The sequence below is a fragment of the Laccaria bicolor genome, genomic scaffold, assembly GCF_000143565.1.
Source record: "Laccaria bicolor S238N-H82 LACBIscaffold_54 genomic scaffold, whole genome shotgun sequence".
Classification (NCBI taxonomy): Eukaryota; Fungi; Basidiomycota; class Agaricomycetes; order Agaricales; family Hydnangiaceae; genus Laccaria; species Laccaria bicolor.
Genome location: NW_001889925.1, coordinates 223,109 through 247,104, shown reverse-complemented (window position 1 = coordinate 247,104; position 23,996 = coordinate 223,109). Strand labels below are relative to the sequence as shown.

The 23,996-nt window shown below is 47.2% G+C and overlaps 8 protein-coding genes across 8 annotated transcripts; 5 read left to right on the top strand and 3 right to left on the bottom strand.

The window, feature by feature from the left end:
* Positions 1-1,836: 1,836 nt before the first annotated feature.
* Positions 1,837-3,502, bottom strand: LACBIDRAFT_145454 (uncharacterized protein; the record flags this gene model as incomplete). Its single annotated transcript, XM_001888319.1, has 8 exons — positions 1,837-2,031; positions 2,368-2,430; positions 2,477-2,555; positions 2,603-2,849; positions 2,900-2,930; positions 2,970-3,234; positions 3,285-3,355; positions 3,407-3,502. Coding segments are annotated over 8 exons (1,047 nt in total), but the record flags the coding sequence as incomplete, so codon positions are not given.
* A 169-nt stretch (positions 3,503-3,671) lies between these two features.
* LACBIDRAFT_312758 (uncharacterized protein) lies at positions 3,672-5,438 on the top strand (the record flags this gene model as incomplete). The annotated part of the gene is made up of 7 exons (XM_001888364.1): positions 3,672-3,681; positions 3,742-3,809; positions 3,863-4,142; positions 4,194-4,816; positions 4,876-5,091; positions 5,143-5,314; positions 5,374-5,438. 7 exons carry the CDS (start codon positions 3,672-3,674, stop codon positions 5,436-5,438), a joined length of 1,434 nt encoding a protein of 477 aa, XP_001888399.1.
* Positions 5,439-5,684: 246 nt separating this feature from the next.
* On the bottom strand, positions 5,685-7,636 carry LACBIDRAFT_255050 (uncharacterized protein; the record flags this gene model as incomplete). Its single annotated transcript, XM_001888318.1, has 6 exons — positions 5,685-5,966; positions 6,025-6,264; positions 6,343-6,870; positions 6,922-7,017; positions 7,096-7,498; positions 7,551-7,636. 6 exons carry the CDS (start codon positions 7,634-7,636, stop codon positions 5,685-5,687), a joined length of 1,635 nt encoding a protein of 544 aa, XP_001888353.1.
* A 66-nt stretch (positions 7,637-7,702) lies between these two features.
* Positions 7,703-9,595, top strand: LACBIDRAFT_312756 (uncharacterized protein; the record flags this gene model as incomplete). Its single annotated transcript, XM_001888363.1, has 4 exons — positions 7,703-7,819; positions 7,870-8,465; positions 8,512-8,606; positions 8,655-9,595. 4 exons carry the CDS (start codon positions 7,703-7,705, stop codon positions 9,593-9,595), a joined length of 1,749 nt encoding a protein of 582 aa, XP_001888398.1.
* On the bottom strand, positions 9,584-10,362 carry LACBIDRAFT_180667 (uncharacterized protein). Its single transcript, XM_001888317.1, has 6 exons — positions 10,347-10,362; positions 10,285-10,297; positions 10,090-10,233; positions 9,964-10,029; positions 9,757-9,904; positions 9,584-9,704 (listed from the first exon to the last, which is right to left on the bottom strand). Exons 1-6 carry the CDS (start codon positions 10,347-10,349, stop codon positions 9,653-9,655), a joined length of 426 nt encoding a protein of 141 aa, XP_001888352.1. The 5' UTR covers positions 10,350-10,362; the 3' UTR covers positions 9,584-9,652.
* Positions 10,363-10,525: 163 nt separating this feature from the next.
* On the top strand, positions 10,526-14,568 carry LACBIDRAFT_255013 (aminophospholipid-transporting P-type ATPase; the record flags this gene model as incomplete). The annotated part of the gene is made up of 16 exons (XM_001888362.1): positions 10,526-10,928; positions 10,984-11,406; positions 11,456-11,517; positions 11,593-11,742; positions 11,793-11,914; positions 11,964-12,124; positions 12,179-12,251; positions 12,339-12,441; positions 12,491-13,163; positions 13,219-13,307; positions 13,364-13,553; positions 13,605-13,954; positions 14,008-14,065; positions 14,116-14,239; positions 14,290-14,369; positions 14,435-14,568. The coding sequence occupies 16 exons, from the start codon at positions 10,526-10,528 to the stop codon at positions 14,566-14,568; spliced, it is 3,195 nt and encodes a 1,064-aa protein (XP_001888397.1).
* Positions 14,569-17,661: 3,093 nt separating this feature from the next.
* Positions 17,662-18,553, top strand: LACBIDRAFT_333685 (uncharacterized protein; the record flags this gene model as incomplete). The annotated part of the gene is made up of 4 exons (XM_001888361.1): positions 17,662-17,771; positions 17,878-17,908; positions 18,155-18,169; positions 18,290-18,553. The coding sequence occupies 4 exons, from the start codon at positions 17,662-17,664 to the stop codon at positions 18,551-18,553; spliced, it is 420 nt and encodes a 139-aa protein (XP_001888396.1).
* A 1,871-nt stretch (positions 18,554-20,424) lies between these two features.
* Positions 20,425-22,682, top strand: LACBIDRAFT_333684 (uncharacterized protein; the record flags this gene model as incomplete). Its single annotated transcript, XM_001888360.1, has 4 exons — positions 20,425-20,833; positions 20,923-21,019; positions 21,057-21,091; positions 21,379-22,682. The coding sequence occupies 4 exons, from the start codon at positions 20,425-20,427 to the stop codon at positions 22,680-22,682; spliced, it is 1,845 nt and encodes a 614-aa protein (XP_001888395.1).
* Positions 22,683-23,996: the final 1,314 nt, after the last annotated feature.

Sequence of the window (23,996 nt, the reverse complement as noted above, 5' to 3'; positions counted from 1 at the left end):
ATATCGCCACCCACAGTAGATGGAGAGCTGAAAAAAGACGGACCACCCCGCCTCGCGCTGACACTAACGCTGCCCGCCATGCGTAATTGGAGGCAAACCAGTCGCCGCCACGTGTCATGTTTGGATGAACAACATGTTTTTTTAGACGTTTTTACTCCTACGACCGTCATTCGTTTGGCGCTCGCCTTCTCTTTCTCCACATTCCCTATTCCACTCGAGCCTCCATTTACTTCTTAGGTTCACGCGTATTGCTATCTTCCCTATTCCACTCGAGCCTCCATTTACTTCTTAGGTTCACGCGTATTGCTATCTTCCTTTCTTCAAACACTTGTCGTCATATGGATAAACTGGATCTATCCCTTCTCTAAACATTTAGATTAACGACGTGGGATTGTCCACCATTTTGTGGTCGTTCATGATAATATATGGGTCTAGAATTTCAGTATCAGTTATGTCCAACTATTCTGTTAGCTGGTATAGAAATTGGGAATCCTGCCCTTGCGTTTCTGTATATATGGTGTTGAATGGTCTCTCTGCTATTATCCTCAGCCAACCATAGTAAATCATGGGGGCTCAAGAGTCCCCGTTTCATAATTTTGTAGACAGAAGAGAAAAATCAAAATCATAATTGTAACATGTGCCCCTAATCAAAACCTGTAAAAGTAGAGGGTATCCAAAGTCTATGGCCGTAACAATGCCTTACGTGCCTCCTCGCTTGCCTTTCTTGCACTAGCTAACGATGGCCGAGCCTCTCCAGCGTTATCCGATGTTGTCGCCGTTGTCAAAGGCCAAGGCAACGCTGTGGTACTCGCCCCATTGGTCTTGCGTCCAACGTTATTTGCGGCCGCCATAGCTCTGAGGACGTTCCCTGTACTAGGCCTCTTCTTCCGTACCGCTGCTGATGAGTCCTGCTTCACTGCGAGATTCTGGCGTTCTGTTCTCTTTAGGAAAGGACTGGGGAGGTTTTCTTCGTCTCCGAGGTCGTATTCTGGTGATGGTAACGAGCGGGGCATTGGTACGCTGCTCGAACGTGTGATGGCTGTTGAGGTGTGGAGGTGCGGGTGCGGGAGGGGTTTGGGATGAGGGTAGGGATATGATGCGGATGAGGACGAGGATGATGAGGAGGTTGAAGACGATGATGCTATTGATGCTGTGTCGGTGGTCGATGGAGGAATAGTTGCTGACCGTGTATGTGAAGGTCGAACGGTTGATGATCTAATAGACGGTCGACGGAGTCGAGTGGGTGGTGGCGCGTTTGTGTTGACAGAACCTGCATCTGAACTTGAACCCTCCCCCTTTTCCTTTGAACGCCTCTCTCGTTCCTTCCTCGAACTTGGACTAGGCGGGGGACTATGCGCTTCCTCTTCTCTCTTCTCTTTCTCACCTCCTTCCTCGTCATCCGCGTCCTCAAAATCAAAAATCTTGGCAAAGTTCAAGCCAACTTTTGGTGAAGCGTCGAACAGATTCACTAGTTCTGTCGGCGTAGGTGTCGCAAGGGTTTCCCCAGTCGCAGTAAGGACAACGCCTTTCATTGCGGAGGGGATGAAGTTGGTGTATGCGGGGCGGGTAATGGGTGTCTCTAGTGGGCGTATACCGGATGGTTTGGGTGTCGGCTGATTATCGAACTTGCTTTGCTGTGACGGTGTTTCATGAGCTATACGACCGAGGGGTACAAGAAGGTTCTTGACTTCTTCCAGAGGTGTCTTTTCCTTCTTCCCTGTAGCTTTGTTAGAAACAAACGCATGTAAGTTGGGAGTAATACACACCCTTTGCAATGCGCTCTTCCAACTTCCTAACTTTATCTTCGACATCCTCCCGGATGCCGTCTAAACGCGCTTCCTCGATTTTCAACTCGTCTTCCCTCTTCGCAATCCACTCAATACGCTCCTCAACGGCTTTTATGCTCTGTTCCACTTCCTTTCTAATTTCTGACTCCCGTGCTACCCAAGCCTCGCAGACTTCGGTTTCGCGACGCCTGACGGCCTCCATGATTTCTTCCTCCCGTTTTGACATGGCCGACGCGACCTCTTCCTCCCGCTTCATGACGAGGACCCGGAGCTCCTCTTCACGTCTGGCGATGGCTTGTTTGACTGCGACTTCCACGTCGCGTTGCGAGGGATGACAGTTCTGCTGATTCTGTAGCTGGGCAACAACGTGTTGGAGTGCCGCTATTTCTTGGTCCTTTTGCGTAAAGAGGGTGTTGATGTGTTGTTCTTTCTCGATAATAGCCTGCTCTCGAGCGAGAACTTCGCGTTCTTTATTAACGATAGTGGTTTTGTGGGCCTTGACCGTCGATAACCTTGCTTGCGACATTAGTTACATAAAAATCGAAGTATATAACACTTACATCTTTTCTGTTTCCGCGACCTTGAAGACCAGTTCGAGACGCTCATGTTGGAGAAGTTGAGCAGCAGATGGGCGCATGGCAGGCTGAAATAGATAAGCATCATTGCGAGCTCAGGGAAACTTTGCTCACGTTTAAATTTAACATCGCCTTGATAACCCCAAACAGTGCTTGGGAATAACCTCGAGGGAGAGGTGGAATGCGCCCATTTCTAGTTACATGTTCAACACTTGACGGGAAAGGTAGGGTAGACCGTACCTAATAAGAATACTGAGTTCGGAGTGTGTTTTCGCTTCGTGAAATGGCGGCTTGAGCGCACATAGTTCGTAAATTAGACAGCCGAGGGACCAGATGTCCGATTTCGAGTCGTAAGCCTTCTCTTGCATAAGTTCCGGTGACATATAATAAGGGGTGCCAACGTATGTGTTGGCGAAGCTCGCTTGAGCTAAAGCTTTTGATAAACCGAAGTCGCCGAGCTTTACACAATTGTTTTCATCAAGGAAGACTAGATGGTAACCTGAGCCGGAGAAACTGTTGGAGAAGAAGCGGCCTTACCGTTGTCAGGCTTGAGATCCCTATGTAGAATCTGAGCCCGGCGTGAGCTACTTTCGGTATCTAACGGAACTCCAGTTGCGCCGGAGCCACTTGAGCTCCTCCCATGGCCGTTGGGATGGTGGCAATGGTGCAGCGCGAGGAGGATTTGCATGAAATAGTTCCAAATGACGTCCTCTGAGATGGGACGATTTTGCTTCATTGCTTGTTTGATGATGGCGGACAAGTCTCCACCACCGCAGTACTCCATGAGGATGTAGAGAATACCAGCGTCTCGGTCAACGTAACGGTCGTGATATCGTACAATGTGGTCGTGGTGTAAGTCTTTGAGGATGTTTCTAGAACGGGTGAGCGGCTTGGTCAAGCAGAAACAAGAAAAGACGCGTACACTTCTGATACAATTTGTTTTCTATCCCTGTCGCTCATTCTTTCGAAATTCAACTCTTTCCGCGCAAAGATCTACGCGACGGTGTCAGACAATGACGAGGTTGAAAAAGAGGTTGCGCCCACGAGTCCATCGCTTTTCCGGCGTACTTTTCGAATAATGCCAAAGGAGCCGTTGCCTATAACGTCGAGTGGGTCGTACTGGTCGAGAAAAGACGACATTGGATGGTGGGTGTAGGAAGGAAGGAGGGTCGGAGGAAATATTCAAAGTTCAACTGATCAATATGGAATTATGTCCCGTGATCGCGCCAATTGCTTACATCAGCTGCCACGTCTGGAAATAGAGGGTGTGAGGTGGCGATTGAGAAAAACAACTTTCTTCTGTACTCTAATGAGCGGCTGTATGTCCTGTTTTCTTTGACGTCTTTTCTCTTTTATTCTTCTACTGATATTCCTTCTAGTTCGTTTTCTCAATCTTGTTCGTCCGTTCCTTCCCATCTTGCCAGAGGTTTCGTCACCGGATCGCAAAGTACGTTTATTCCGAGTTGTCATAATTATCAACCCCCAACGCCCGCGAAATAGGTACCTTTCAACCAAAAGGTGCTATGGACAGCTGTAACTCTCCTCATTTTCTTGGTGTGCTCTCAAGTTCCCCTGTACGGCATCATGTCGTCAGACTCTTCAGACCCGCTTTACTGGATGCGTGTCATCATGGCGTCTAATCGTGGAACGCTTATGGAACTTGGAATTACCCCCATTGTGACATCCGGGATGATCATGCAACTTCTTGCTGGTGCAAACTTGATTGACGTCGACTTTAGCTTGAAGGAGGATCGTGCTCTGTTTAGTGGGGCTCAAAAACGTGAGTCTTCGTTCATTATGTGTTTGAACAAAATTACAAATGTTATTGCAGTCTTTGCTCTCATTATTTCCCTCGGCCAGGCCACCGTCTACGTTCTCACAGGACTCTATGGACAACCAAAGGATCTCGGCGCCGGTGTTTGTCTCCTTCTTATCATCCAACTCATCGTTGCTGCCCTTATCGTCATTCTGCTTGACGAGCTCCTCCAGAAAGGCTATGGTCTCGGATCAGGAATTAACCTTTTCATCGCTACCAACATCTGCGAGTCCATTATCTGGAAGGCCTTCTCCCCCACCACCATCAACATTGGACGAGGAGCCGAGTTCGAAGGTGCTCTTGTCGCTCTCTTCCATCTCCTCTTCACCTGGAACGATAAGGGCCGCGCCCTCAGGGAAGCTTTCTGGCGGGAGCGTCTTCCCAACGTTATGAACCTCATCTCTACTGTCGTTATCTTCGCTATCGTCATTTACCTCCAGGGATTCCGCATTGAGATTCCAGTAAAGAGCAACAAGTTCCGTGGCCAGCGTGGCACGTACCCCGTCAAGCTCTTTTACACCTCGAACATGCCCATCATGCTCCAGTCCGCTTTGACTTCCAACGTCTTCATCGTTTCCCAAATGATCGCCTCCCGCTTCCCCAGCAACCTCTTCGTTCGACTTCTTGGCGTTTGGGAGGTATGCCCCTGTTTCTTTCTTCTTTGATTATTTCGTTGATTTTTCTCTCTTTTACTCAGCCCATGGAAGACTCACCACAACTCCGCGCCACCTCTGGCATTGCATACTACATGTCACCCCCGCACACCGTCAAGGAAGCCATCCTCGACCCCATTCACACGGCCGTGTACATCGTATTTATGCTCTCCGCCTGCGCTCTCTTCTCCAAGACATGGATCGAAGTTTCTGGTTCAGGCCCTCGGGATGTAGCCAAGCAGCTCAAGGAACAACAGATGGTATTTTTCAGTCCCCTTATTTCTGTCTGTTTCTCATCGCTTTTCATGCAGGTTATGGCAGGCCACCGTGAAGGATCCATGTACAAGGAGCTCAAACGCGTCATCCCAACTGCAGCCGCATTTGGCGGTGCTATCCTCGGTCTTCTGTCAGTTGCTGCCGATCTCTCAGGCGCCATCGGAAGCGGCACTGGTATTCTCATGGCTGTTACCATCATCTACAGTTGTGCGTAACCGTTTATCTCATCTCCTAGATTCTATTTTTTTGACCGTTCTCGACGACAGACTGGGAGATCGGGATGCGCGAATCTGGGGGACCAGAAATGGCGGCGTTTGGCGATCTGTTGTAAAAGTACCACAAACTAAGCTTTATTATGGAGCTTTTGGGCTTGAGAGAGAGAAAGTAGCATCACGCGAATTAAAATGACGAGCAGCCAATTCGGGAGGGAGGAAGGGATGGATGGGGTTAATCCTTGTGTTTTTCCACTGTCCGCGAGTACAACGATTATTAACTAATATATTCCTCGTCCTGCTTTTCCTCTATCGCGTTTGAGAGTCAGTTCAAAATAGCCATGGTCCGACTGGAATGCCTGTTTTTAGCAAATGTTTGGCCTGAAAAAAAAAAGAGACTGACCACGTCCTCTAGCACCCTCGGGTTTTATTTGCAAACAATTCAAATGAATGAGGTTGAGAGCCTTCACTGCCTCCCTCGCTTTGATAACGCAGGAGATGTTGATCTCACTTGCACCCTGGCTGATCATTTCGATGTTGACATTCCCTTGTGCAAGGGTCTGAAACATCCTCCCTGCGATACCCACCATGTTCGGCATCTGTTTGCCTACTAGGGACAGGATAGCCATGTCACGGTGGATGGAGACCTGATTCATTCTTATCTATCAGTATTACTCTAAATTTCGAAACAAGGCTAAAACTCACCGTGCCGCTCTTCCTTAGTTCCGCAACCAACTGATCAAGCACTTTTTTCCCTAACCCGTCCTCGATGGCCATACTCACGTGAACCTCGCTCGTGCTGATCAAATCGACCACTACCCCGAACCGATCCAGTGTACCGAAGATCCTAGCTAAGAACCCGTGGCTTACGCTTTTCCTGTTTGAGTTGACGTTGAGGACTATGATTTTTTCTTTGATCGTCACTGCTGTGGGCAGCCTTTTGCGCTGCTCGTCCGCTGCGGCTAGTGAATTGTCGTGCGGACTTTTTGAATTTGGGGAGGCTGGTCCGTCTGGGATATCAACGACACCTTTCAGCCCATTCAAGACCAGCTCGGGATCGGGATGTATAACCGTACCCCCTCCTTTGGGGTTTTCAACGTTTTTTATCCTGATGGGGATCTTACGTCGGATGACCTGCTCCATAGTGAAAGGATGAACGACCTCGCTGCCATAGTACGTCAACTCTGCCGCTTCGTCTGGCGAGATCATGGGGATCAAGCGTGCAGTGGGCACTTTACGAGGGTCAGCCGTGAATATCCCGTCCACCTCTTTCCAGATCTGCAGCTCAGAGGCATTGAGACCTACGGCGAGAAGGGCACTGGCGAGGTCTGTGTATCCCCTGCCTATTTGGCGCAAGAGGGAGCCCGGGACGGGGCCGAAGAAGCCGGTTATGACGGGGACGCGGGCGGTGCATTGGGAGATGCGGTCGCCCATGGCGGCAGCGATGTGGTTGTAGAAAGATTGGGTGAGCGTGCTGGTGCTGGTGTCGAGGTCGTCAGAGGCAGAGGGGGGGACTATGTCTTCTAGGGAGATGTATTCTGCATCGATGCCCTGGAAATATAGTTGAGTAGGTTGGGTATGTTAGAGAGCGAAAGACCGAACCTGGTCTTTGAGGACGCAAGTCATGATCTTACATGCTAGCCTCTCGCCGAGACCGACGATGTTGTCTCTTGATCGCGGGGATATCTCGTCGATGATCTAGAGGAGGGTACGAATCGTCATAAAGTAACAGTAGTCAAATAACCATCTCTACACAGAGAAATAGGGTACGCATACCTTTGCAGCGAACAAGAAGTTCCGGAGCCATTCACAGTCCCTTTCGATTTCATCCTCGAGTTCTTGTAAGATTGCGGGGTCGCGTATGGACGATCGCGCGGCGAAAATGTGTTCGTCCCGAAGGAGGTCGACTGTTTTGTAGAATTCGGGCTCGGAGGTGGAAGATGTAGATTGGGGTGAGCCGGTCCCGCTGCTGCTGCTGCGACTGTGGCCTAGAGACATGTTGAGGATACTTTGGGTGATGGGTGTTATGGCGCCTCCTCCGGAAATGCCATTGGATTTTGTGGGCCTGGTCAAGGCTTCAGAGGAGGCACGGAGGAGGAGGTTGGTCGTTCCTAGGGCTTTTGTGGATCCTGAACGGGCAGAACAGACGATAGCAACTTTGTAGTCATCTATATAGGTTCTAGTAGGGAGATGTGAGACGGAATTCAACGGAAGAAAAAGTAAGGACGTACGAAACAATGTCTTTTGCAATCTTTACGGCAAATTTGCCTACACTTGTCCCACCGTATTTTTGAACTAGCCAAGGAGTATCTGACATTGAGGTGAGATCAAAAAAAGAGATTTATTGAAGCACGTGGTGCAACGCCTTTCTTTTTGTATCCTCATGGACTACCTCAGTACAGGACAGCAACAGGCCCTCGCTCAGCTCAGAGAAATTATCAATGGCGCAGACGACGACGTGGCGATTGGTGTGTTGAGCAGCGTCGACTGGGATGTCCCTGTTCGTTGTTTCTTATATCTTTTCAATTTATCGTACTTACCGACGTATAGAGAGCCGCCGAGCTCATTTTCGGTTCTACATCTACGTCTGCAGTATCAGACCGAATAATAGATACATTTGAAATCGACGATACGCACCAGAGTATACCGGAACGACAACCCAGCACTTCTGTCCTAGCCACACTCACCCGCCCCGTCTTCTCCTTCCTTGCGTTTCCATTCCACGTTCTATCCAACGTGTTCCGTTTCATATTTGCCATTCTACGCATTCCGTTTCCTTCGCTCCGGTTCACGAGTCTCAATTTCTATCGACCCCTGCGACCCAGACCTACCTTTCGCAGAGGGCCAGACAGTTGGTTGAGAGAGCTGGAAGAAGAGACGGGCGCGGTGTCCATTGGCCGGCTCAAGCTACCAAGAGGGACTACCTCGTCTATAGGCTTGGATGCGGGCCCGTCGTCGTTGACGTCTCGCGCTGCTGCCGGCAACTCGGGTTCGGGTAATGGGTTTACGGAGGATGGGAGGAAGGTTTTGCCAGATTTTGTATTGCGGGGCTATGAGGAAACCTTGAGGATGTGTCAGAGGGATGCGAAGATTGCGTGCATTGTTTTGGTCAGTGAGGAGCATGATGATGTTGCTGAATTTAAACGGTGCGTGCGTTGGTTTTTGGAATGTGCGGCTGCTTACCTCGTGTAGCTCCACTCTTACCGACGCTGCGTTTGTGAAATCGTTGTATGACAATGGTATCGTAGTATGGGGAGGCGACGTTCGCGATCAAGATGCCTGGTCTGGTAAGCAGACACCTTGGTACGCTTTCCCCCACTAACCTCCCCCATTAGCCGCTGAGAAGCTGCAAGCAACAACCTACCCCTTTGTCGCTTTCATAGCATTACAACCCGGCCGTACACCTTCCTCTTCCTCATCCCCACGCACCTCCGCCCCACCAACTCTTACAGTCCTCTCTAGGCATCAAGGCCGCAGCGTTCCTTCCTCTGCGCCAACGTCCGCTCAAACACTGCTTAACCATCTCGAACAACAGGTCATTCCTAGGGTCACCCCATTTTTGGAGCGCCTCCGTGCCACGCAGAGAGACAGGGAGCGGGACAGGCAGCTGAGACAAGATCAGGACCGTGCCTTTAGAGATTCAGCGCAGAGGGATAAGGAGAGGATTGAGGCTGCTATTAGGGCAGAGAGTGCTCAGCAGCAGGCGAGGATCCAGGCGGAAGAGGAGGAGAGGGAAAGACGGCGACAAGCGGAGGTGGAGAAGCAGAAGGAGGTTGTGAGGATGGGGTGGAGGAGGTGGACAAGGCGGGTGTTTGCGAGTGAGCAGAGAAAGAGTGGAAGTCTGCGTGTTGCCATTCGGTTGCCGAGTGGGGGGCGATTCGTGCATCAGTTCGAGGGCTCTGCGACGTTGACGACGTTGTACGCGCTTGTGGACGCGCAATTGATCCCGGGAGAGTTTGAGTCGCGTGATGATCCTCTTTCACCGCCTGATTTGGATGGCGTTGAGGGTGGGAGGTTGGCGTTGCTTGAGACGCAGGTTGAGAGCTACCAGAGCCCGACGGAGTATTGGGGATTCCTGGTTGTGTCTGCGTATCCAAGGGTGGAGATACCCTGGCGGAAAGGTGTGCTGTTGGGCACTATAGAGCAACTTAGAGGTGGTGGACAGGTTGTTGTTGAGTTGACTCAGAATGGGTTGGCGGGGAGTCGGAGGAGTTCGAGTGAACATGTTCCTTCTTCCAGCGTTGATGATGGGTATAGCACGGAGGATAGCGAGTAGATATTTGGTGAGGCGGGTTATACAATTATTATATATTGCGTGCAGGTATAGACATGACTACTGGCTCAGAATTGTGCGCACGAAGGATTCGTAGTTGACGTTCCCGTCGCTAATTTCATCATCAGTCGCCAATCTACGCGATGTAAGAGGGGACAACTCACGCGCCGATCTGAACCCCCTTCAACAGTTCGTCTACCTCCTCATCTGACATCTTCTCTCCCAGTTGCGTTAGGACATATCTCAGCTCTCCAGCACCGATGAACCCGTTCCCTTCTTTATCGAATACCTGGAACCCACGGATGAACTCCTCTGGAAGAAATCGCCTGATTTAGCATCTTCAGGCAGCGAAGCAAGATGAGAACACGTACCTGGTGTCCCTGCGGGTTTGAACCCATCTGGACGATTTAGAATTGACAGGAAGGCCTTGTAGTCCACTGTAGGTTGGGAGGTTGATGATCAATGGGAGGGGTGGTAGAGAGTACGGATGGACGCACCATCGCGTGGTGCAGATGATACAATCTCTGCTACCTCTGCTTGAGTAGGATTCTGGCCTAGGGCGCGTAAAAGGTCGCCTAGTGTCTCGCGAGGGACGGCGCCGTTTCCTCGTTTATCGAAGAGGGCAAAGGCCTCTTTGTATTCTGATAGATAATAAAATGTAAGTTTGTCAAGAGATCAAATTTGAAGCGTACCTGCGTTATCGCTCTTTAGAAGAGATTAGATAGGTTGAAATTCAGGGGAATCGGACACGTACCATGAGGGTAAGGGAGAGATGGAGGTCTGTTTATCGATGTTTGGAATAGAAGCTCTTGGATTCAACTCTGGGCGTTCATGTCGGATATCCCACTGCGATCCCTTCGACGAAACAAGCCCCAATATTTTCCTATTAACAACGACGACGACCCACGACCCATTTCTCTAGCATCCCCAGCCATGCCTACCAGCGTCGCAGCTGTCGCATCTACCTCTAGGAATAACCACAAGCGACCCAAGGGGAGACAGAGGGAGAGATATGTCGACGACCCACGGGATTCAGAGGGGGCTCATCTTTTGGCTGGCCATTATGATCAGGGGGAGGAAGGGGAGGAGGAAGAGGAGCAGCCCCAGCACATTCCAGTCACGCCCCACAAGGACGTTGGCAAGGACAAATCGAGGACGATACCTTTCAACCCACCGGAGAAACTCCAGTCCCGCCATCCACCCAACATTGTACGGAATCAAAAGTACAACGCGTTTACCTTCCTCCCTATCGTGTTCTATGAACAGTTCAAGTTTTTCTTCAACTTGTATTTCCTTCTAGTTGCCTTGTCGCAATTTATACCCGCACTTAAGATTGGTACGTTCTTGGTTCTTTTTTTGACGTTTGGAATGTTGGTTAATATCTGGTTTAGGTTTTATCGTTACTTATATCGCCCCCCTCGCCTTTGTCCTGTGTGTAACCATGGGGAAGGAAGCCTATGACGACTACAAACGACACATGCGAGACACGGAAGCCAATTCCCAACGCTACCTCGTCCTTGACCGACCCACCACGCATGACGAGTCTTCTTTAGAGGAGGTCTATCTGAATACACACGCGAACACGCGTTCCGTGCCCTCGTCATCTCTCCGCGTGGGCGACCTCGTTCACTTGGAGAAGAATCAGCGCGTTCCTGCTGACCTTATCCTCCTTCGCACTTCGGACGCATCGGGGACGTGTTTTATCCGAACAGACCAACTGGACGGTGAGACGGACTGGAAGTTGCGTGTTGCTGTTCCGGAATGCCAGAAGCTGGATGAGGGGGATTTGGTTAGGCTGGATGCGGAGATATACGGTGTGTTTTCAAGTTTTCAAAAACTGTGCTTTTCTGATTTGTATCTCAGCTGATGCACCGATCAAGGATATCCATTCTTTTATAGGGACTTTTACTTTGAACAAGCCACCCGTGCCTTTGGATAGGAATGGCAACGACCTACCGCTACATGCCTTGCCACCCTCCGTTTCGCCGCTAACGGCGGAGAACCTCCTTTGGTCAAATACCGTACTCGCTGCTGGATCTGCCGTCGGTTTTGTCGTGTACACTGGTGCTGAAACGCGCGCCGTTATGAATACGAGTCACCCAAAGACGAAAGTTGGACTATTGGATCTGGAGATCAACAGATTGTCCAAGGTGAGGCTTCCGTGTCTGAAACCATTTGCGGTTAGTAATCTTCTTCTTAGATCTTGTGCGCCGTTACCTTTGTGCTCTCAGTGGTTCTCGTAGCACTGAATGGGTTCCGAGGGCCTTGGTATATCTACGTCTTCCGGTTCTTGATTTTGTTCTCCTCCATCATCCCGATTAGGTGCGTGCTCCTTTATTTTTTTCCCGTACTTTGCTGACAAACTGTTTAGTTTACGAGTGAACTTGGACATGGGCAAAACGGTGTATGCATCACAAATCATGAATGACAGTGAGATTCCGAATACTATCGTCCGGACGAGTACGCTACCGGAAGAGTTGGGGAGGATAACTTACCTCCTCAGCGATAAGACGGGAACTTTGACGCAGAACGGTATGTGTGAATCTTTTGCCGAGATGGGTCAATTCAACTTTTTTGTCTGCATAGAAATGGAGATGAAGAAGCTGCACATGGGAACCATGTCGTATGGGTCTGATTCGATGGACGAGGTTGCTCATCAGTTGGCGGTCGCTTTCGGTGCTGATCAGGGTATGTGCGAATACCAAGTGTATTGACGGACGTCTGATGATATTGTAGGACACTTGAGACAAGGATCCCTGTCTACTGGAGCGCAAATGGCTACGAGAGGGCGAAGAGACATGTCCTCGCGAGTAAGAGATGTCGTCCTCAGTCTTGCTCTCTGTCACAACGTGGGTTTTTGAGCATTCTCTTCCTCACAGCAAATTAATCTTTGAGTAGGTCACCCCTGTCACCAATGATGACGGCACCGTGACGTATCAAGCGTCTTCGCCAGACGAAGTCGCCATCGTCACTTGGACGGCGTCTGTTGGCCTCACTCTCGTCTTTCGAGACCGCACGCGCATGGAGCTACAAACTCCCTCGGGGTCACTCATCAAGTTTGATGTCCTCGACATATTCCCCTTTACCTCCGAGTCCAAACGCATGGGCATCGTCGTGCGTGATTCTCAAACAGGCGAAATTACCTTTTTACAAAAAGGTGCAGACGTGGTCATGGCAAAGATCGTGCAGCGGAACGATTGGTTGGAGGAGGAGACGGCGAATATGGCCAGGGAGGGGCTGCGTACCCTTGTTGTGGCTCGGAAGCGGCTCAGCACACCGATGTACAATGAGTTTGCGGCGCGGTATCATGAAGCGACGATTAAGCTTGATGGGAGAAACGAGGCCATGGCGGGTGTTGTTGCCGAGTATCTGGAGCATGATTTGGAGCTGTTGGGTCTGACGGGCGTGGAGGATAAACTTCAGGATGACGTTAAATCTACGTTGGAGTTGTTGAGGAATGCGGGGATCAAGATCTGGATGTTGACTGGGGATAAGGTTGAGACGGCGAGGTGTATCGCGATTTCAACGAAGCTGGTCGCGAGGAATCAGTATATCCACGAGATGTCCAAGCGTACGTTTTCTTCGACTTCTTTTGTGGTGGAATCCGGGGTGAACGTGTTTTTCAGTGAAGAATTCTGATCAAGCGCGAGACCAGCTGGAGTTTCTTCAGAATAAACTGGATTGCTGTCTGGTCATTGATGGGGAGTCGTTGCAGGTATGATGTCTCTTTCACTTTTTTGACGCGTTCCAGACCTTGCATGCGATACACAGCTCTGCCTCAACCTCTTCCAAAACGAGTTCATAGAGATCGCGACAAAGTTGTCCGCTGTTGTAGCATGTCGTTGTTCGCCGACACAAAAAGCGGACGTGGCGCGGCTAATTCGAAAGTTCACGAAGAAGAGGGTATGCTGCATTGGTGACGGCGGTAACGACGTTAGTATGATTCAAGCAGCGGATGTCGGTTCGTCGTTCCTGATTTACCCTTTCGCGTTACTTTCTCATTGCAATGCAGGCGTCGGGATCGTCGGCAAAGAAGGCAAACAAGCCTCCCTCGCAGCAGACTTTTCCGTTACGCAGTTCAGCTTCCTCACGAAACTTCTCCTGTGGCATGGTCGAAATTCATACAGGCGTTCAGCCAAGCTTGCCCAATTCGTCATTCATCGTGGCCTCATCATCTCCGTTATGCAAGCTGTGTTTTCGGCCATCTTCTACTTTGCGCCGATTGCCCTGTATCAGGGATGGCTGATGGTGGGGTATGCGACGATATATACAATGGCTCCCGTGTTTTCCTTGGTTCTTGATCGGGATGTTAGCGAGGATTTGGCACTGCTTTATCCCGAGCTCTATAAAGAACTGACAAAAGTATATTGGCTTGATTATTGCTGTCTGAGTGCTGATGACGGTCCCCATCGCAGGGACGTGCTTTATCCTACAAAACCTTCTTCCAGTGGTTGATGATCAGCCTTTACCAAGGTCAGATATTCTATCTTCTCCCAGTAATTGACTTATACTTTTTCATGCAGGTGCTGCTATCATGATTATGTCCCTTGTTCTGTTTGAGAATGAGTTTCTGCATATTGTTTCAATTTCATTCACCGCTCTTATTCTGAATGAACTTATTATGGTTGCATTGGAGATCACTACATGGTATGCATGCTTCTTTATTGCTGTTACTTCTCTGATACCATATCTGATAGGCATATTTATATGATTGTTTCTGAGGTTGTTACCCTCTTCTTCTACATTATCAGCATTGCCTTCCTGCCAGAATACTTTGGTATGGCTATCCACTTTTTGACTTGGCATTTATTTAACTGACCATCTTTTTTGATAATCATCAAGATCTGTCATTTGTTGTTTCTCTTGGTTTTGGATGGAAAGTGGCAGTTATTGTTGCCATAAGCACCCTTCCTCTATACATCATCAAGCTCATTCACATGAGACTAGCACCTGCAGCATCAAGTAAACTTTTGTAGATAATTATAATATGACATAAAAATACCAGCCCACCACCTGCTTTAGATTGAAAGCCCAGCCTGTCTCTGTGTTTTTTTTTGTTGTGAAAAATCTATGCATGCAGCTGAGCAGCATCTGCTGACCAAAGTGAAAGTGATTATTTTGATTTGTTGACTGACACATATCTTGGGGGCTTTCGTCATTTGGTCAAGTGTTTTTTGTGATATTTGCATTATATCAGATCCCAAGTCAACGATTACTGGAACAGTTTTACTGTTAACATCATTTATGGAGGCATAAGCCTCAGTTGCCTCAGTGCCGGAAAAGGGGTATCCTGGAGGACACACTAAGTGTTTGGACAGCTCTATAAGTTCCTCGTTACCTTCCTGTACTCAAGTTGTTAATGAGGTTGTATTGATCTTGTGAGCTAGCCAGCGTTTTATTTTCCTTTTGATTTCTGGCAGCTTTCTTCAAACAATGAATTCTGATGATAAGCAGGGCACTGTAGAATAGGGATTCCTCAAATTAGATTCCCAACTAAGAAAAGAAGCATCAATTACAATAAGTCGTCGCATCCAGGAATGACCAGAGTTTTTGCAAGGCCCACCTCCAAGAGTCCACTGAATATCACACTCCTCATACAATAAAGCCTTATCCTTCTTCTCTCATAGAATTGATGGATAAAACATCAGGGCACCAACAACAACTGGGAGAGCCATGTGTTCATCAAAGGAGAAGAATAAGCAGTTTGAATCACTTGTGTGTCTTGAAGTATGAAGACAGGAAGGATCCACAGTGCAGACATGTGGCCAGAGTTTGTCATCAAATGAAAAACTTCGTTCTTGGTACCTTGTGCAGAAGATAAGATAGAGTGGGTCCAAAATGTTCTGTTCAATGAATCTAGGAACCATATTTCCAGCAATAATGCAATGTAGATCCAGTAACTGGGATTGTGTAGGAGACACAACTGAATGGGAAAGTTTGTTGGATGTGAGCTCTGGATAGGCACAAAATATGCCGTGCTTGTTGATATAATTCATAGTGTGTGTCAAAGAAGAATGGATGATAGCAGTGACAAGAGAAGGGGAAGATGTCATGATCAGATTGACACAAAGGTCACGGTTTGAATGATGTGTTATGAGTCCTTACGAGTTTACAAGTAAGACTCATTCTTTATCAACTGAGGACTTAGGCAAATTTTTTATTCATTCATTCATTGATTCATTTACCTTTCATCACCATGGGAACCTTTTCCCTTAAACAGCAAAGCACCCATAAAATCTCGAAAAATAGCCAGAAAATCAGCAAAAAATATGTAAAAAATCAGAATATTGCTTCGTAAGTTGGGGAGGCTGTGTTCAGGGTTCAGGGTCTATATCTAAATATAGAAACTAGCTAAAAGTTGCCAAAAAATCAGCAAAAATAAGAGTGATCTTCTCTGTTGCCCTGATGTTGAAGGGGCTGTGTTCAGGGTTCAGGGTCCATATCCAAATATAGAAAATGTTATTACATTATGAAATGTGATCATATCATCTGACTAGCATTCTTTCTTACTAAGCCATTGGCTCCAAGATATGTATTAATATATGACTATTTCCAAAAGTGTCCAATTTTTTCAGTATTCTGCATTTTTCTCAATAAGGAATGATCTGTATAACTTTATTTATATATATTTGTAAAGCTAAGGAAAGGGGCTGCTGTGCTTCTGATACTGTGGGAATTTTGACCCAAAAAAGGAAATTAGTCACAAGTATATAGAGCACACTGTTACAGGTCACAGAATATAACTAGCTATATACTTTTCTGAGATATACACAAAACAAGACTGTGGGAGGATTTTTCCATAACCAGAAAATTTGTTATAAAATTGGAAAAAATTCCTAGAAAATCCAAAAAAAAAAAGTGCCTATTTTTGAAGTAGAACTACTAACATCACATATTCAGTTGTACATAGTTGTTTGTTTATCATGTATACAAAGGGAACCCTACCTTAGGGTTACCTATCTTTCGATATCATCACCACTTGCATCGTATGTTTGCGCACTAGCGTCTCATGTCAACACAAGCCTGCTAGGCTTGTGTACCTTACCAACAACACGTCCAGCTGGCTGAGCACCCTGTAACTGCTCACTTACCGGGATAAGCACTGACATGTTGTCAGCCACCCACAACTTCTCCTCACGACCAACTACACGAGGAGTTTACAAACACCATTTCACAATGGTGGGGGCACTGCAGACTTCACCAAAGCATAGTGAAGTCCGCTATTCAAAGGATTAGGAGAAGTGTGGAAGGAGGGAAGATGGAGAAACAGGAGGAAGAGGTTCAGTAGTGAAGGCTGCAGCTCGTGTTACCATGGTGGGTCTTTCATGAACAATCAAGCATCCTCCCTAATGGCTCCATCTTGAATTCTTGAATCACTGCTTGTGCTACCATGGTGGGTTCAAGATCTCAATTGGAGATCGACCATTGAGAAAGGACAACAGATTGGAGAGGAGGGACGAGGAATGGGTATACAGGGAGAGTCCAAGGTGAAACATACCTCTGCAGCTCGCAGTCATGCAGCAGGTTGTGCATCAATCGAGGATATCTCCCAGGAGTTTTCTATCTATGGACTATGGATCACTGCTCGTGTTTTCGCAGCGGATCTAAGGTCCATGAGGGAAAACTTCACCCAGCAATCAATGAGCATCAGGGATTTCACACTTACGCAGCCTTGATTCACTTGTCAATTATTCCTCGAGGTCTCAAGGGTTCAAGCTTGCACTTATGCAGATGAATCCATCGAGGCATGTCAGTACTAGCTAAAGTGGATTCGATATGTGTCTACACGATTGAGGAAGTGCACTAGCTAGGCATAAGGACCATCCTAGCTGCCTGAAAGAATGAGCAATTTAGCATAAGCCTGTGCTTCCACAGCTAGTTAGATTCTTATCAACTGAAGGGTGAGCAAGGTGCAGCTCTAACCAGATGAAACCATACTCATGCCTATGCGGTTAGGATGAATCTCAGAAGAGTTTCGCATATAAGGAGTGGCAGCCTAATCTATGGACTACTGGATATCACAATTATGCAGCTGACTGTCTGTAGAGGCAACTGTACAAATTATATCAATGGTCCTGAACTGTAATGAAGGATTCAACTCCTTCATGTCCATTCATTTCATCTCTATTACTTTGATATACTTTCCACTGATCAAACCCTTTTCGGAAACTGCAGTATAGTAAGTCACACTAGATCACGTGCTTCTCATGTTTGTAACACGTTGTTGACACATGCAATGCATCGATTCTTTACTCTCACCACCACTGTGTTTTGCACACTCGAAGCGATGTTCTATCGTGCTTCCAACCTCAGAAAGTAAGTTGTGTAGTTCAGGGTCCTCACTAACGCTTCTATTATATAGCAAGCATCAGATCAGTCCTAATCTACATTTACACATATAGTGTCTGATATCCAGCTTTCCGTGGATTTCCCAGAAAGTAGAAGAGGTTGTAGCCCCGGATTTGCAGAGCTCACACAACCTCATCTCGGATACGCCTGTGACCGTCTTTTCATAAGAGGGTCTCCTCACCTTTTAGACCTAACTCTCTTGATGTTCATCAGGACTATGCATTGTTAGTAAGTTACTACGGAAACTCATGGAACACCTGCTACATGAACCCTCTATCTCCTGTTTCCTGTCATCTGTTCATATTGATTGTCAGTTTTCATTGGTGGTGCAAACCTTACTGATTTCAGTCTACTGCTCCATTGGAAGCTATGCCCAACCATGTTAAAAGACACCCATTACAAGTTGGATATCTAACACATTCTTCCTACTACCTCCCAACTCGATACTATGAATGTCTGGTTCTAATTGTAAAGCGACTCTCTCTGGGACAGGGCAGACAGGCCAGCTTGCCCCTTGATCCTCTTGATCTGCTTCAAATCCCCTGTGACCAATTCCCCCCTGAGGAAAAGAGGTTCTCAAGCAGGTGGATCCTCAACGATCCTGCAGGTTGAAGAGGAATTGGATAGAACTTTACAAACAGTGGAAGGCAGCCCTAGTCCCTCCAGAGAGGGAAATCAGCTACCAGACCCTATGGTTCCATCTTCCATCTCAGAATCAGCTCCAGTAGAAGCCATTTGAGGTATCATCAACCGGAGTCGAAAGGGCATGGATAGGGAAACCCATCTATTTGCACACGCACCTCATCTGAAGATGGCCCCAGCGTATGAAGAAACTTTGACTGAGTCGATTGTCCATTGTCATCATGCATGGGACCCAGCTGAAGATGTAGACCCTTTACAGGAATTTGGAGCAGAGGAAGGAGTACTACAAGGGCTAACCCCTACACAAACTATGCCTTTCTGCAACATACTCATTCATTGGACAGCTCCGCATCAGAACCTAGAATGGAAGAATCTGGAAGACTATACACAGCTATTATGTGCGATGACTCTATCACAAAGAGACATAGAGTTGATACCCGAGAAAGGGAAATCATATTATGCACTACACTATAAGATTCTGATGCACACCTACGAAGTCACGCTGGGAATCACACAGATTATCTCCATGATAGATCAACTACTGGCCAGGTCGGCACGTCATTCCTTCAGCATTGACAAGGGGTTCGTCATCCTTAAACAACTAGCCAGTACTTTACAGTGCCCCACCTATTCCTGCAGGAATCCAGTCATTCCAGTGGAATCCACAGGAATCCAGTGGAATTACACAGGAATCCAGGGAATTACACAGGAATTCCACTGGAATAGGACTGGAATCAAGCATAATAAGTGTTTTTCAACTCCAACCTTATCCTGATGACTTAGTACCCAGAATTCCTTATAAGATCAAATTCTAATGTCTTTCATAATAGCAGGAAATGCATTTTACTACATACAGGACAAGGAGGGGGTACATTGTCCTACATAATTCTACATAGTACTACATAAAGCTTATATTAAGGGAAAGGAAGGGGGAGGGAGAAGGAAGGGGGAGGGAGAAGGAAGGGGGAGGGAAAAGGAAGGGAGGAGGAAGGGTGAATGGATAAGGAAGGGGAGAGGAAAGCTGAATGGACAAGGAAGGGGGAGGGTCAAAGAAGGGGGAGGGACAAGGAAAGGGGGAGGAAGGGTGGATGGATAAGGAAGGGGGGAGGAAGGGTGAATGGAGGGACAACATGTCATTGTGAGTTTGCGTGGATGTGGTTGTGTTTGCGTGGACATGGTTGTGTTTGTGTGGACATGTTGTGCCATCGTCTGGCATTGACATGTCATCTGTGGCATTGTTTTGTGGGTGCTGGCAGTAAACGTGGGCACTGGGTGTTGTTTTGTGTCCGTTGGGCATCTGTGGGCAGGGTAGTGTCGTCATGGGTGCTTAGTGTTTAAAGGTTCAGTTCAGTCTGGTTTTTTGCCCTGAAAACGCGCAACCGTGGACTGCAACCGGTCAAGGACTGACCCAGATATTGAGGGAACCAAACCGAACCACCTAGGACCGGTCTTTTGCGGTCCATGATACCGGTTCAGACCGGTTTTTTTGCGTATAATTTATTATACCAATATAAACCATTTGTATCTCAAACATTATTACTCTGAAAAATAAACAGGTTATATAAAATAGTAAAGCATATAAATACCCGTCATTCTACCAATTTTCAAGAGATTTAATGAAGATTTGACATTGCTATGACTGAAACCGAATTACATCTCCTAGAGACTCGGGTAAAATATGGATTTGGTTATATCTTTCTCAATTCTTAACTGTTTTTGATGAAACAAAAACCCAATAAAAGGCAATAAACGTGGTTACAAGGCTATATAATGCACGTGACCGTTTAACTGGTTGCAACCGATTAAAACCAGTCTTTGAACGGTTTTAAAAGATTTTCGAAATGAGGCAACTGGCAACCGGACCAACCCCAAATTGGGGCAACTGCAACCGAAAAAAAGACCGGACCACGGTCTGGTTCAGTTTGGTCCACCTGTTTTTTGTGGTCCTATGGACTGAACCTTTAAACACTATGGGTGCTGAGTGTTTTTTGTGGGCGCTAGGTTGTTGTTCCGTGGGCAGTGGGTGTTGTTTCTCGTGGGTGGTGGGCGGTGTTTTTCATGGGTGGTGGGTTTTTTTCATGTGTGCTGGGTTGTTGTTCATGGGCGTGTGTTGGATTGTGGTGGGTGCTGGTCACTGTTGGTTGACGGTGGCAGTTGTGGATGGTGGTGGCGCTTGCGGATGGTGGTGCCACATCATTGTCATTGTCCTTTTGATTGCCACGTCACTGGCAGCGACGTGGCACCTGGATTGTGAGGAATGAGGGGCGAGGGGGCTTATTACTCACCTGGGTGGCCGAAAACAACCAGACAGTGACAATGTGGTATGTCATCACTGTCAGACGACAAGTTGCCACGTCGCCTGGACCTTGCCCACACTCAGTTTGTTGGTGACCCAGTTGTGGTTGCTGGTCAGCACCAGAGTGTGGCGTGGTCGTGGTTTGTGGTCAACACGGTTGTTGCTGGTTAATGCAAGCCCCGTGGGTGTGACAAACATGGTTGGTGGCGATGGTGGGTGGTGAAGAAGAGTGGCGTGTTTGTATCAGCAGGTTGCCAAATAATCATTGTTTGGCATCGGTCAGAAATAAATAAACTATAATTAGTAACAAATACAACAAATAAATAATGGATTCAATGGAGTACTGTTCCTGCTCATTCCAGGGGACACCATTCCTGCTCATTCCGGGGACCATTCTGGTGTAAATTCCGGAATAATCAGATTCCACCAGAATGAGAAAACACAGGAATGACCAGAATCCTGCAGGAATAGGGGGGGCACTGATAAGACCTCCAACTAGCTATGGGGGAGGACACGGACCACATCCAACTAAGTTTCTACATGTTACAAATCCGATGCAAGGGTGCAGTGAACCACATACACCAAGACCTCAATTCCATACAGGCTATCTTCGGACAATTCAATAATGCACTGACTAACCGTTCTTACAACTCAACTCTCTCGGATATATGGTCGAACTATGGCCAACTACCTCCACATTTAGAAGTAGCCAGGCATATGCTGAGGGAAGATTATCAGAGGGAGATGCCTGAGCATTTACAAAGCTACAAGGACAAGCTAGTAGAAGAATGGGTCAAATCAGGGAGAGAGATAAATGCTTGTCCTTACGAGAGGAAACCAGCTCATTACCCACAGTTAAAATACAATGAGCAGTTTGATTCGCCACGAGCATGGAGTCGTATGCAAGGCTCCTTGCCAATAATGGCACCTAGCCAACCTTTGGTCTTTGGTAGTGTGTTCTCCAGAGATCAGAGATGTGCTCCTCCACCTACTTCCATTTCCATGGCTGTAAGCCGTAATCACCCTCTTAGTCACTTTGCAGGTCTCAATTCTAACATGGGAGATGAGGAAGGGAGAGAGGGTGAGGACTCAGACCCCCATAATCCATGGATCACCGTTCAATCAGGTCACTCTCATAGCACTCATTCGAGGCCTACCCATGTCAATAAGAATACTTGTTTCGCCAGTCCTCATGAAGATCATCCATCAACTCTGGCGATTCGTATGATGGATAGTTTCAGCTACATGAGACAAGGAAGGAGTGGGAGAAGCTTGAATGGAGGTGGTCCTCCCGACAGAGATAGTCCCCCAGGTGAAGGATTGCTGTCAGGACCCAGGTATCCTGCTCAGCAAAACAATGAAGGTCTACCTCCTTTCCAAGGCCATGCACAAAACTCAGGGCAAGGACCTCCCAGAGGTGAACCCCCTGGCGGTGATCCCAGTTACAGTATCAACCCTGAGGAGAAAGGCCCAGAGGATAAAAAGAACAAAGGGGAATGGCAATTGAATAACAAAATCAGCATGGGAATGATCCTGCAGTGGGACGGAAACCCGACTACAATGATCGACTACATTATGGAAATTGCTTTACTAGCTCAACTTTCAAAAAGACTCTTCAAGGAAATAGGGCAGATAGCACCCATTAGATGGACAGGTTCTGTGAAAGGATGGTGGATGACCCTGCCTAGGGCAGATCAAGCCTACTTTTCACAGGACTGGGAATGCCTTATGACAGGAATGCATGATCATTTCATGAATGATGAATGGCTTAACAATAGGGGAATCAAATTTAATGCCATGTGATTCCATCGAGGCCACACACATTCCTGTGAAACTCCTGAAGAGTACTTCAACTGTCGTATCTGTCTTCATATGGTTCTCCATCTGAGAGAAATAGACAGGTCTATGGTCACCCATCGACTCATGAACTGGCAGCCTATCTTGTGGAGTTCCATCCTCAACACCATTTCATGTCCCAGTATTGTGCAACTCATAAAGTTAGCTAAAGTGATGGAAGCCAACCTCATAGCTCGGCATTATAATGGTCTGCATATCGAGAAGGCGAAGTCAGTTCACACTGTCAAAGCAACTACTCCAGAGGACTCCAATAAGAGCAGGACAGAGCTTAACATCATCAGAGAAGCACAGGTTGTAGTGAGGAATAAACAGGAAGCATACAGATTGGCCCAAGGGTCGAACCATTGCTGGCTACAGTTACAGCCAAGATGACTTGGTAGTCAGCAAAACTCCTCCCCCTGGTCCTTGCTTCATTTGCCTCAGTCCCAAACACTTCTTCAGAGATTGCCCACATAACACTAGATTCTTTACAAAAGCAGCTCATTCAGTAGATGTGACGATAGACCAAGAGGAACTAAAGGAATTGGATATACAGTTGAGTGCAAAAAGAATGAAGGTTGGTTCATTTTTCTGGTTCTTTCTAAGAATCTATTGTACCTCAAATGTATTTGTGTATTCTTTTACATTATGTAGTTGTGTTACACTTCCCTTGGTATGGACTAATTTCAGTGAAAGCTGGAGCCTTGAGAAGGTTTTTATTCTGGAGCACTTCAGTCACCCACCTTGAACAAGCTATTAGCTAGGAAATCTTGAAAAATTATCCAGGCTAATAGATCCTCTGGCTGTTTTTTTTTGGCCTTTGGATAGAAATATATTATTGGATTTGATAGAAAATGTTTGACCTCTAACATTGTGACCAGAAATATTTGGGTAGATAAATTGTGTTCAAAAATATCCTAGTCAAGTGAAAGTGGTCAGAAATGTTTGAAGGGTGTCAGACTGGTAAGAAATGTTTGAAGGGTGTCAGACTGGTAAGAAATGTTTGAGCCAAGTCAAACTGGCCAGAAATGTTTGAGGTGTGCCAGAGTGACTAGAAATGTTTCAGTGGTGTGACATCGCTCGGATATGTTTTAAGCATGTCACACTGCTAAAAAATCTTTTGGCCTTGTCACATGGCTAGAACATTTCCGACCAGTGTCACGGGGTATCTGGGGTCCCAGTTTCAGAAAAAAAACTTGGTTTTTCTGGCACAGTTCTCTCAATATTTTGCACATGGCTTTTTTTTTGTTTCTTATTGGAGTTACAATCCAAAATCATATA

What these genes read in the sequence shown, in the direction of transcription:
- LACBIDRAFT_180667 (XM_001888317.1), bottom strand. An exon ending in ATCATCTGCACCACGCGATG is followed by an intron (nt 10,030 to 10,089) that starts GTGCGTCCATCC and finishes CCCAACCTACAG; the next exon opens with TGGACTACAAGGCCTTCCTG. An exon ending in CAAACCCGCAGGGACACCAG is followed by an intron (nt 9,905 to 9,963) that starts GTACGTGTTCTC and finishes GATTTCTTCCAG; the next exon opens with AGGAGTTCATCCGTGGGTTC.